Genomic DNA, 14270 nt, shown 5'->3' on the forward strand with positions numbered 1-14270 from the left:
CCACTGATCTCAATGGAAATCTCTTTAGTGACAAACACCAAAATCAAGCCTCATATTTGAGACAGGTATTTCTTGACACATAGCTGAGCTTCATTTAATCGTTACATCAAAACTTGTAACATGCTAGTCCAAGAATCACTAATTATAGTCATTTTAAAATGTAGACAAAAGAAATTCTACTTATAGATCAAGAAATACATTTTATTTTTAAATGGCTTCTCCTGGTGAGCAGAAAAAACCTGCGAAAGTAATCTGGGAAAAACAGCCTGATATAATTTTTTTTTCCATTGATAACTGATCATCATAGCATTACAATGAGACAGCAGCATGAGAAAATCATCAGACATAAGAGTGTGCAAATATTCCTTATCTATTTGGTATATACTCCTAAAAGAATTAGCTATTTGGCTTCTTCTGTTCAACATGATACACAGGCACTTGCATTTTTCACTTAGATCAGCAGCTTAAAAGACGTTGAACCCTTTAAATGTTTATCAACTAAAAGACAGCAGTTGTCTTTGTACACGACAGAAAAAATAATCAAAGCCTGTAATTCATTCACTGCAGAGTTCTGACTATTGCTGAATAATAGCCTTTGTTCCCTCCTGTCTGCTTATTTCATATTCCTTACATATCTGAGACAGTCTTTCCTCTAAGCAGTTTGAAATGTCACAGTTTTAAACTATGTGTCACATGAATATTTTTCACCCAAATTGCTATGACAGTTTTTATGTTTGATGCCAGAAGGAATACAGACAGAAAAATCATGAAGTTGTTATAAGAACCATACAAGGCACAAATGAGACCTTCCTGTCTTGAAGCTTTAATTTCCAAATGCAATATTATTGAATAACACTCATTCCCAGTCTGGAATTAATGCTGCATCACTGTAATCACTGAAATGCCTGTAGAGACCCCCTCATTTACATCCTCTACATATGCAGGGCCAGAGAGAGAAGGCATTAAACACAGATCTATGGAAATACCAGGGAGCTTTGTACATCTCAGAGCAGGACAATGAAAGAAGCATAACCAAGCTTGTCAACAGAGCAAAACTATATTCAACCAGAATGTCAATTCATTTTTGGAAAGCAGTAATTAGCAGAGCTGTAGTTTTGTTAAGGATCTCTAAAAACCTTGGTTTGCTAGGGGAAGGGCCAGAGGGAAGACCAATTACCCAGCACTGTAGGTAGCAAACAACATGTGGTTGTTTACTATTTTTCTCCAGTTTTTTTTACTCTGAGCAACATTTGCTTACAGAAAAGCATTTGCTACACACCACTTCTCACAGAAGCTCAGCAACTTAATGCCCCAGAACAAATTCTGTGTGCTCTGATATTCTTTAGAGGTCTATTTGCAAAAAGCTTTTCAGAAGCCAGTTTATCACAGTTTCTGGAGTTCTCAGGTAAAATTTTCTTCAGTGGAATGCAATCATTTTAGAGAAAGACTGTTGGTTAGTCTTTGTTGTCACTTGGTTTTCTTCAAGAGGAATTGGTTAAGCAAAAGTCTAACAGTTAGAATGCTAGATTTAGAAAACTGAAAGAGGGGACTAAGGAAAACTTAAAGAAAATGAGAAAAAAGACTTAACTTTAAAGTTACTGGAAGCTCTAAATAATTCATCGGACAATCATAATTATCTCATGCAACACTGGAAAAATGAAAGATTAATATAAAATTTATAATAGGGAAGACCACAGCATAAAGAAATTGAACAATTTCACAAATATCTTAAAGGATCTGTAAGGCACTTGACTAATGCAAATCCCAATTTCTTCCTCAATACTTCCACATTTCTAATGATGTTTACTTATGAAAACCATTGAGCCTCTAAATTATGGAATTTTAGACTGCTCAGAGCTGCTTACTTGTTTAAAGATCAGCATTTCTGTATTGCCAAAAAATATTTTATTCCTTTAGAACACAGATGGTGAAAGCTCAAAACTTCATCACATCAGCAATTTCCTCTGTACTTTGCTGAATCATCAGATGCTCAATTGTGTCAGTTCTGATATTACTTTAGGTGATAATGAAATAAATACTAAATTAATACAGGGGAGAGGGGGAATGTGATTCTTCTACAAACCTTTATTTTCACTTTTTCCCAACAAAAAAAAGGTAGAAAAAAAAATTTTATTCTAGTGTGATACAGGTCAGAAAATTTACGCTGATGACTTAAGCAAAACAAGTTACAATTATACTAAATATGTGAGAAGTAGTGATGTCACAGAGAAAAAAATATATAGCTAAATTTATCTTTTCTATTAAGCAAATCCCAGTGTGCTACTAAGTAATTTCTGAAACAAGAAAGGGTCCATATATTAGCTTTTCAATTACCCCAAGTAATTGCCTTAGAAAATCTCTACACTTTGAAGCACTTCAGTATTGCATCTATGCAATTAGATATAACAGCCAAATTTTTTCAGGTTTAACTTAAACATAGATACATCAATCCTGGTGATACTTAGATGTCCAGATCATCAAGATGATACTTTAAATCTAGACACATACATACCCAGTAACATATGCATTAACTACTTCAAATATATTTTGATTGTCCAGTAGAAAGGGCAATTTACAAGTGATTATGCAGACAGATTACTCTGAAAGATTAATTTTCTTTCACTGGAAAATAAAACTGTATTACCACAAACTGCTGACAGTGTTTTAAGATCCAAAAATCGCATCTTCCCCTAGCCAATCTATTATTTAAAACATCACTGAGCTCTTGGCCAAAAAAATGACAGTATCAAGACAGTTTTCTAATGTCAGCAAAACACCATAGCTGGTAATCAGAAATTAATTGTTTCCATGGGCTTGTTAAAGTGCAACATTTTTCCCCATCATATTGCAAATGGTTCCATATTAACACATGAAAATTAGGTCCCACTGCTGAGCTTAATAACCCAAATTTTTTTTCCCCTCAGCACCATTTTCCCTGTAAGAAAAAGCAGTTAGAAAACACACATCTTCTAAATTTAATTTTAAAATTGAAATTTTTAAGAGAAATGTTTTAAAACTTTGGAAAAGTTTTAATAAATCAATTTTTTCCCTTTATTACTAAAGTAACGTACCAGTTTAATGGCAAATAAAAAATAGATGCCACTTGCTGTTTAAACTCAGAACTGATTCCCCTTTTGCAGCACAGCCATATTTGTCCTTCTTCCTTAAGAAATCTGAAAGCTTCCAAACATAGCACTGTTGTAAATTTCAAAGTCTAGGGAGCGTGTCAAAAAAGGCACCACAAGTGCCAGATGTGATGATATAGTACAGATTGGTACTTATTGGTAATGTGTTGACCACATGCCAAAAGAGTGATTTTATAGTTTTGTCATGTGCAGATCAAGGAACTTATTAAAACTGGCAAAATGGGGGTTCTCAGCTGGACAGAGAAATTAGAATGCACATTTATAGCACAATCATTATACAGTAACCAAGTGGTATTAAATTACCACTTCCTCTTTTTCTCATTAGAAAATTTGATTAGCATTCTCTGTAAACTTTTGTTAAGTCTTAAGCTACAAGACACAAACCAAAGCACAGCTCCAATTTACAGCACACTTCACTGCTGATCCAAGTAATGTGACTACAGTTTAAACAGAATACTGCTTAGGCAAGTTAATAGGCACCTCACATATGAATCAAATGGAAAAAATGAATTAATTGCATAATCTTAAACTTATATCAGGGTAAGCATTCATTATGCTGACAGCTTCCTCAGTAGGCTCAATGAACAATTCCCCTCACACCACACATTTGAAAAAATTTTGAAGATTATTCTTATGTTTAGCATAGTCATTTTAGATTGCTTCAGATTAAGACCTTCCAGTACTTTATTAATTTCTGACTGCCTTTCTTATATGTTATTCTTAATATTCTCTCATCAATGAGATGAAAAATCAGTCTGAACTAGTTCCCCTAAAGACGTTTTATAACTTTATTAATAAAATCCCTTATTTTAAATTAAATAAATTGGCATAATAATTACATAACACCAGCTGACAAGCTACTCGGTCGATTAATGGCAAAAGCATTTGCAGAATAATCACACAAGTAGAAAAGTAGGGAAGAACAATGTCAAGATAGTAAAGGAAATTTATTTTGTACTAATATTCACAAAAAGCAGAGAATACCCAATTTCCCAGCAGATGTAGCACTGTAGTGAGATTCACTATGCAGTAAGTAAAATCGCACCACTTGCAGTACTACAGATGGGTAGCTCTTAGTCAAGTCATGGGTAGAAGAACAGGACATGAATCAAGCATATGACAACACTGTAGCACTGCCAGTGGAATCTCCTGCTTTTTCTCAGATGTCACTGGTCCATCCTGCATTTCCTGCCACTAAGGCTCGGTTTTTTCCATTCTTCTCAAAGAAAAGATGATGTATACATGCCACAGCTCAAAGCACTTCCTTTCTCTCGGCTCCTCATTTTAACTAGTTTGTATTTCAAGTACAAAGACTAGAAACTACTGTAACGCATCTCTGTGAACCAAAAGGGTACCTGAAGAAGAGAGCAACAAGAGCAGTAGCACATGTTGCAACAGTCATTCCTCCTGCTCTTTGTGTCAGGGAGAGACTAAGACAACCTCTGCAATCAGGCACTTCTTTTCCTTTTTTTTCCCCTTTGTGCCTAGAAGAATCAAGTTGAGTAACAGCAAAGCTTTTCTCTTTTTCAGCACAGAAAACAGAATATGCTCAGATGCCAGTAAAAAACAGGTGCAAAGATCTCCAGAGATCTTAAAGGGCTGATATTAAAGGTAAATTAGATGAGCATCTTCCAAGAGATGAAGCCACATGGTGTCACAGCATTATTAATCATTTGCTGTACCCACCATACAAACACCAACAATATAAATGTAATTTAGCCGGAAGCAAAATTTCAAGCAGAAGAGACTAAGAGTTAATCTCTGTCCCTTAAAATTGTCATGTGTTGTCTGAAAAAGAATACTCTGCACAACAGGCAACTTTTCACTTCTGTAGGGTTAGTTCTAGAGAACAATTGAACAGAAATCACAGATAAGGGGGAAAAGCTGCTAAAGTACACTGCTAAAATGTAGTACCACCGAAAAAGATAATTAATTATTTTGTTTTATAATTTCCTTTTATGGTAAAGTCCTCAAGAACTTTGAAACATACAAAGTTTAGGATTCTCAAAACAGCACATCAAGTGAAACAATTTCTGCAGTAACAGCTTTACAGATCAAAAGCATATTTTGCAAACAAGAAGCTAAGAAAATGAAATTAGTCTAATTTGCTTCTGGAGAGAAAAAAAAATGCAGACATGGTTTTTTTCCATGTTAAACCACTATATAACCATGCAATAATTAAATACATGCATCTCATTCTAGGACATTTTTTGTGACTTTACAAAACATCAATTTTTTGGTTTTCTATATCCCCATGCAAAAGTAAAATGTCCACTGAGCCCAAGCAAATTCTGTCCTATACTATCATATTATGAAGTGAAATATCATAAATTTCAGGACAATGCAAATTACATACATAGGAAAAGTAAGCAAATTGCAAGGTTTTCAGATTACTTCAACCTCCATGATAAAAACCGTAGTAGAGGACACATTAACATATAACCAGGATTTCAAACATTTCAGTATGGTAAAGGTCTCAATGTATCTCAGAGCTATCAAAAATTATATAACAAGAAGTTATAATACATATAACCAGACAGTAACTGTTCTATCACAAGGAGTCAATAAAGTAATCAGATATTCAGGATTTCATGCATTAGTTCAGCCCATTAGATTGCAGGGAGCAGAATTAAACAGCCCAAAAGAATTTCGAGAGACTTGGGGTATTTTAGGAGTACTCCATAACAGCTTGAAAGAAAAAGTTATTCTGGAATAGATTGAATTTATTTAGAAGAAATCCAATCACAAATTGACTGTGCTGAACACTGTTGCATGGCAGACAAAAAATGAAAGCAATCTTTAAGTACAGACTCTTGAACACAAAACAAAGATGAGAGGGTTAGGAAATATTTGTCCAGTTCCACATTAGTAGTATCAGAGAAAGTAGCAGCATAATGAAAACCAAGTAATACCAAGACAGCTCTAAGACCTTTGGAAAATATCTGAGTATATATATATCTTAAAGAAAAATAAAGCCTTCCTACAAAGAAAAATTTAACAATATTTGCCTTTGAAAATCTCTGTAGTCTATGCTTTTATTATAAGCATTTCAGATTGACTTCACTGTGAACATAAAAATACTTACAAGAGGCTAAACACAATGCACTGTGCTATTAATAAATGCATATTGTTAGACAATAATTCAGTAAAAAGTAGATTAAATCTTGGCATGATCAAATTCAACATTATCTTCAGAAGTACCAAATTACTGTAGAAATACTTAAAACTTCCTTCTCATGGGGTAAAGGTTAATAAAGCACAAATAGGAAGAATCTACAGCATATGAATCCTAAAAAAAAAAAGTAGTCTAAAAGAGCAGCTGGATCAACTACATGATAATGGCAAGAAAAATAGCTACAGACATTTAAAGAAAGGCAATACTGTAGAGAAGCAATAATTATGTCTGTGGAAGAATGATTCATCTATGATTACCATCATGGAACTTCATCCCAACTTCCATTAGAATTCAATCAGCACCACTTGCAAGGAAAAAAATAAATGCACATACTGTAGCCATAAAATAGCTTCTAACCATAGACTATGTACCACTACCCATTTATTTGCATAAGTGCCTTTAAATTTGAAGGTTGTAATACATTATGTGAGCAAAAGGGAAAAGGTTTGATGAAGAACTGATGGACAGTATCATCAGCACTATATGTTAAGAGAAACTACCCACAAATGACTTTTCTCTACCGATGCTTTTTTTTCTAATCAGACTCTTTCTCAAGTATCACTTGTCAATATATAGGCAAAAAGACTGAGAACTATTTTTATATTGGGAGGGAGAAAGGAGAAAACAGCATTACATATAGACAAACACCTTGGCACTGAGGTACCTCCCTTAAAACTCAAGATGCATAGGAACAAAAAACAAGGCTTCAAAGCTTTCTTAAAACATAAACAAAGACATGAATAATTAATTTATAAAATGGTTATGTATATATATTCTCGTAACTTTAAAAATGTCTGCCTCCAAGTATGGCTCCAGCGTTCTGCTTCTGGAAGCCAAGCAACAGTCCACAGCATGCTCTAGTAACCTGAAGCTACAAGACCAAAAGACACAAGTTTCTTATGGAAACAGTGACAAAATTAACTGTCATCATGCAAGCAGTACAACTTTAATCATATTTTATAGGTGCAAGACCCATTCAATAAGAAATCCAAGGAGCAACATGTAAAATGGCAGAAGATCAAGAACAGATAGCCAAGAAACATAAATCTGATCCCAGGATACCTGTGCTACAATTGTACAGTTCAGTGCCTGGTGAGTGTAGTTAATGCATAAAAAACCCACATCAGGGTTGCTGATCATGATTTTCCTTTTATTCACAGTCCAAATAGATGAAGTAAACTTAAAGGAATGGAACAAGCTGGTAGACCTATAGGTCTGCTAGGACATGCTGCCTATTAAGCATAGGACATGAAAGATGTACTACTGAAAATTACTCACTGATGACATCTGACAAAAATGCCACTTGTGTATTAAGGATAATGCTTCAATACATGATGGAAACAAAAGCTCCCGTCAAGAGCCTCAATGAAAAACAGGCACAGAGTTTGCTCAATCTGTATTACCCCCAGGTTCCCTCTGTGGAACTCTGTATTTCTTTTGCTCAGATTTGCTCTTTCCAATGAGTAGCAGATGGGTTTGCAGCCTGACAAGCATTTTTGCTGACCTCCATGAGGGGGTCTGCAGAATCCTTCCTGAAGAGGAGTAAAGTAGCATGGAGTGCCCAGAACTATATACATGCCTTCACTTGACTGTAGCATAGGGTCCTAAAGAAGCAAATTCTGAATTACTATTCTCAGCATTTCTTTGCACTAAGGTAGCAACCATTCAGAGACAGTTAAGAGAACTAACTAGGTATCATTGTGCACGGCAAATACTTAGCTTCTAAATAATTCAAAAAGGTGCATTTGCAAATTTTCACTTGCACAGTTAAAATGGCAGATCGATACTAATCGGTTCAACACTCAAATTAAAATTCTTGCCTCAGTTCAGGGTAAAAAGCTACAGTAACTTGCACAATCCTTTAAGAGTACTTAATCCCGAGCTAGATTTCCTACTTCCAGTAAAATGTATTTTTCAGTATAAAAAACACTACACCTACAGAATTTTACCCTGAATGTGACCAATGAAGAACTGGGAAGTGTGCCATGGACTTTTAAATCAATACCACACCATCCAGCAGTTCATACACAGGAAAGTCCACACAGCCTAATCTATTCAAAGTGTCCAAGCAAATCTGTTAAGTATAGTGAAGGAAATAAAACTTCTGTTCGAAAATTTCATTTCTGAAAGGGAGAAAAAGTGCTTTTAAACAGTTTTGTGGCTTATAAATAACCATTTTTATAGACATTTCATATATCACTCATGTTTCAGTTTTCTGAGCAGTGTCCTTCATGGCAGCTTATTCTTTCAATAATAACACAGCAAATCAATCAAGTAGTGGAAAAGTGTTATCTGTCTAGGTTAGGAACTGACATCTTTGCTGTGGCTGCACTAAATGCAGACGCCTGCATGCACATGCAACAGCTGAGGAGTCAGCAGGGCATTTAAGGCTTCTTTATCAGCAGGACATGTTGAGAAACACATTAATTTCATGCATTCCTGTTTACAGGTGAAGGTATAATGGGAAAAAAAATCACTCCTGATCCACATCAATAAAACACACAGATGTAGGATGATGTCAGAATAAGCACAGGGAAAGCATTCTCTCCCTCAAAAAATACAAAAAAAAACAACTCTATGGACAGCTAGCTCATCTCTCTTTGAGTTAGAACTGCTTACCACTTATACTCCAATCCTAGTGAATAAAAACAAAGCTATAGTCAGAAATCAGTGAAGACTGTCAAAGTAAACAAAAGATCTAACGAATTTCTCATCGACCACAATGGCATTGTGTTTTGAAAATGTATACATAGACAAGATGCTCAGTAATCTAAGGACAGCCTTTGCCATTACACTTGCTAAGGAAGCAGCTAAGGCAGCACATACTCTTTAAACAAGCTTGTGTCACTTTTCTGACATATAACAACAAAACTGGTTTAAGCTGGTTTATATAGCTACATATTGGGAGTTGATGCTGAGTTTACTTTCAATCCTGCAGGGAAAAAGCACATGTTTGCTTTTTCTTCATGTCTCATTCAGAAGTAATATACTGGGAAGCCTGTGCATGTACAATCTGTACAATCTACCCCATTTTTCTTGCAAAAGACCTTAGAAAGATTACAGATCAGTGTGCATTTTAATGCACAGAAATGTAAATAAAGCAAACAGATGCTTTGCTTTTATCCTCGTAAAAATGTCAGATATGTTTTTTAAACAGCCCAACTACTTACATCCTTTATGTCAGCAGCAGGTGTCATTTCTCAGGTGCAAAATTAGAGTTCAATTTGCCTCACCTAACGTTAGGAAAATTAAAGTTTCTCTTTTTTTTAAAAAGACCAAACTTTTAAAGCATTACATTTCCAGAGGCCAATTTATCTCATGGAAAAAAAAAGACTGCTGATGCTGTTGTGGAAGTATCCTTTCTCTAGAATAGCTCTAGGAGCTCCTGTAATTTCATTTCTCTTTCATTTCTCCTTCTTAGACATCTGAAGATTAACAAAAGAAAAATCTAGCCCCTGTTTGCATGCTGACCTATTCCAGGAATTGTACCAAAAAAAGTTTCAATAACTGCTGGGAGCCATTAGAAGTCCATGGTAGTCTGCTCCAGGTAGGTGCAACCTCATCTCCTCATGCAGATAACAAATGCTAACCTATTTCAAAACTGAGAAGAATCTCAAAATCTTAAAAATGCAAAGAAAATATTAGTAAAATTAGGCAGCAAGTTTTATTCATGCTAACTGTATTTATTCTTTATGCTTATTTATGTTTCTCTCAGAGATATTTATTCACAAACGCACTCATAGGAGCAATGCAAAGTCAAAGAGACGCTTAACTTGGCTAGAAGGGGCCTCTGCTGGCAGTTGTGAAGTACAGCTTCTCACAGTTCTAGGAAATATGCATTTTGAGGACATAATTTTCTGTATTGAAAAAGCTAATAAAAGCAGACCAAGCAGTTAGATTTGTAGTGAAAATCTCCATATTAGTGCTCATCTCCAAAGCACTAACAATTTCAGCCCATCCCTCTTCCTGGCTACACCACACTGCCTAATTAAAGTTGCATGCATTTCCAGCTAAGACTAAAATGACAGCCTTTACTGATCACAAAGGACACCACTCCCAGCAGTGAAACTGAGGGATGTATTTTTACAGCAAAACCCAAAGTCCTGGTCTCCAACACCACACAGACTCCCATCAGCCATGGACCATGCATTCCAGCACCAGCAGAAGAGCAATAAGGTTACAGCACATTATGTGCACCACCATCTGCATCCAACAGACACATTTCAAACACACATGTGAGACAAGGAAAAACAAAAAACTGGCTTGATGTTTATGAGTGCTGACACAAGTAATAGTCAGCAACAAATAGTCAGACCTGTAACAGCTGATAATTTGCTTATTGGTTGGACTGGAGTAAAAGTAATTCTGTTATCATTTAAGAGCCCACAGAGAGAACATAAGCAGACCAATGGACAGCTGAGGACTTTCTCTGGAATGGCCAACTTTTCTATTCATCTTTTGGACCTTGACCCTGGCATCTCAGGATGGGAAAAACAAGTCACGTCACCCAAACTGATGCTGTAAGCCACTGCCGACTGCAACAGCTGCCACATGCAATTCCTCTTGGGATGAGACTAGAGCAAGCAGCTAGAACTGTAGTTACATTCATCTGTTTACACAAGTAATTACCTTAAAAACTGTCCAGGATGCAAATTAAATTAAAAAGTTTCAGTGTTACATAATGCAACCAACTAATGCACAAATGCAAACCACAAATTATTTTCAGATGAGCAAAATAGAAAAGATCTAAAGAAGAAGAGAATTTAATATTTCTCCCATCAGCCAGCATACAGCCAAACTAACATAACAGCAATGCTAACTAAAAACATTTACTGTTTGTTATTTATTATAATAAGCAGCAGAACCGCCTAGCCAACAGGCACTATACTTTTTTTTAAATGATTCTCTTAATTCTTAATAGTAAACATATTAACAGATTTAAAACAACAGGTCCATCTATTCTATCTTTTAGAGATATGGAAAACCTCTCCTACAAGGAAACACTAAGAATTGGGATTGTTCAGCCTGGAAAAGAGAAGGTTTTGGGGTGACCTAATTGCAGCCTTCCTGCATCTGAAGTGAGCCTACAATAAAGATGGAGAGCATCTACAAGATGCTCTACAAGAGTATGTAGTGACACAAAAAGGGGGGAACTTCAAACTGAGAGAAGTGTTGGATTAGATATTAGAAAAAAAAATAAAAAACACCTTTATTGCAAGGGCAGTGAGGCACTGAACAAGCTGCTCAGAGAAGTTGTGGATGCTCCAGCCCTGAAAGTTCAAGGCCAGCCTGGATGGGACTCTGAGCAACCTGATCTAATAAAAGATGTCTCTGTCTATGTCAGGGGAGTTGAAACTACATGATCTTTAAAGTCCTTTTGGACTCAAACCATTCTATGGTATTTTTTATTTATGCTACAGTTACCTTAAAAGATGTTCAGGACAGAACATGAGCCAAAAATCTTCATGGGGTATCCAAATTTAAAGAACATATTTGCAAAATACTGAACAACTAAAGAACAACTAAAGCTCTGCACTTCCTCTGCACAGCTACATTTTTTCCTGATGGTGTTTCAGTGCAAGTCTAACCCAACAAAACAGATTTAATTGCTCTTTCAAAGAGATACTGTTTTCAAAGAATGACAGCTCAAATCTTCAAAGAAGGAAAAAAGAATTACCAAAAAAAAAAAATAATTTTACTTGTCCAGAAGAGATTGTGAAGGATTTATTATGGCCAAAATTTCACTTCATATTGATGAAAGTAACTCAACACATTTCATTTTTTACAGTTAGAAAATACATCCAAGTAACAAGAAATACACTTCAAACAAAAAAATGAAAACACTTCAATGAAGAAGATCAAATTGATATGAGGCAACTCATAGCTACACATATAAGTGCACAATTTGTAACACATCCACAACCAACAGCAGAACGCTGCCAATAGCAAATGCACAACATGGATCTTTCCTCCCATAATCTATTCCATCCCATCCCACTGGCAGTCCCTCAGATAAATAAAACTGAGGAGAAATACAAGATTTGCCACAGAGTAGCAGAAAAATGGCCCATCTTTCCCTTTATCATACTTAATGTCTTTACATGTTATCTGACCAGAAGCAAGGCCCTTATTGAGCAAACACAGAATGACAGAACACTTGTCTACACAATTAAGATATTCCAAGTACATAGAGTCAGATATGTGCCTGATCTGCCCTAATTAAACATCTGTACAATCTGAGTTAGCTGTACATGACACCATATTGCCTTAAATTAGAAGCTGCAGGCAGAGAAAATATTTGATGGCCCATGGCAGCTCTCATCCCTGTGGTTAACTCAGTACACCACAGTTACTAGGCCTGAGTTAAGAAAGCTGCAGACATCTCTCAATCTTCTGAGTAATTTGTTCAGGAGCATAAAATGAGTGAATCAACCCAGCTTGAATTAGGACCCAAGGAGTTGTTAGCCAGGTCCTGCAGGACTGTGGATTTGCCAGATTAAGGAAATTCTCAGCTCTAGCAGAAGCAGTAAGTGCTCTGTTAGTGACATCAAAAACTTCCACAAAGAAGAAAAGGACTTTCCAGTACCCAGGAATTTCAAACTAGGTAGTCTGAGAAGAATAAATGCTGCTTTTTCTCCCCAACTCGAGAATTCATATACCTTAAATAAAACATTTATTTCTAGAAATACAGATAAACAACACTAAGGCACATTACTGCAGACCTATAACTAGATGAAGATCTTAATGTAAAACAGCAAGAAAAAGAAAATATAAAGATTTTCCCAAGACAGCAGGGATGTTAGAAAGACAAAGACTCAGAAATTGTGGAAAAGCAATTTTCAGGTGGAAGTCTGATTAAATCATACCCTCTGCTTGAAAGTAAAGAACATGTATTCTGACATTATTTTGAGCCTTGAAACATAATTCTCTTTCAATGCTAAAGTAAATGTCTGGTCCATGTAATGTGCAGGTACCCTGCATTTATGATACAGAACAAAAATACAGAATATATACAAAGAAAAAACAGGTCTTTTTAAAACAACCTAGGTTGTTTTTAAATGAATATGTATCATTTCCTTACCTTGCAAACAGTCTCTGTATCCCATGGTAAAATGGTTCTCAGATCAATAACTTCACAGGACACACCAAGCTTTTCTTGAGCCATTGCTGCCACCTCTTTAATCACATGTACCTGAAAAAACAATGTATCATCACCAAATAATCCAAATTATGCAAATTTCTCTAAATTATACATCTGGAATACAAGCAGTAATTTAACATACCACCTGCATGTTGAGCAGGGATGTTTCTATTCAATAATAACCATTTAGTATTTACTGCATTCTCCTTATTTAGTACCGAATTATTCCCAGTATTTTAGCACCACTCCAAAAACTCAATTCACTGAAGAATCCCTGAGAACAAAATTTGCTTTCTAGAGAAGTGTCTTTCAGTGAAAAGTATCAATCCTCACTATTTTTTTTTTTTAATTAGTTTGAATGAGTTTTGGAAGATTTTTGTTAGGACTGTAACTAAGCTAACAGCCAAATACATCAGAGTAATGTATTTAATGTACCAGTCCCATGCAATCCTGCAAGAAGCATTAAATACATTCAGAAATGCTACACTCCACTACATCCCATCTTAGCCAAAAAGCCAAGAAACAGTTCTAGTAGCCCCAGTAACTGCTCTAACTTACTGAAACATAGCCAAGTGATCATCTCCAAAGCATTATTTTATTAGGAGCTAGGAGAAAAAGTGATTACTACAACCTGTAAATATATCCAATCCTGATCCCCACAGTCAAAGTACATAGCAGTGGCACGCCATTATAAGCACTTATTGCTCTTCCAACACATAGTTTAACACCAACAATACAAATCCTGCATTACCTGATTACTACAATTAACACTCCACTAAAACAAAAAAGTATTCTTCTCTAGCAGGAG

The 14270-nt window shown here is 35.6% G+C and overlaps 1 protein-coding gene across 1 annotated transcript in view; it reads right to left on the reverse strand.

The window, feature by feature from the left end:
- BCKDHB (branched chain keto acid dehydrogenase E1 subunit beta) overlaps positions 1-14270 on the reverse strand; it is a 109656-nt gene that overhangs the window by 61325 nt on the left and 34061 nt on the right. The window contains exon 8 of the mRNA XM_058021015.1: positions 13403-13513. Coding sequence (XP_057876998.1) covers positions 13403-13513 — 111 coding nt within the window. The remainder of the gene's footprint in view (positions 1-13402; positions 13514-14270) is intronic.

This window comes from Melospiza georgiana, chromosome 3 (assembly GCF_028018845.1).
Source record: "Melospiza georgiana isolate bMelGeo1 chromosome 3, bMelGeo1.pri, whole genome shotgun sequence".
In the NCBI taxonomy this organism is placed as follows: Eukaryota; Metazoa; Chordata; class Aves; order Passeriformes; family Passerellidae; genus Melospiza; species Melospiza georgiana.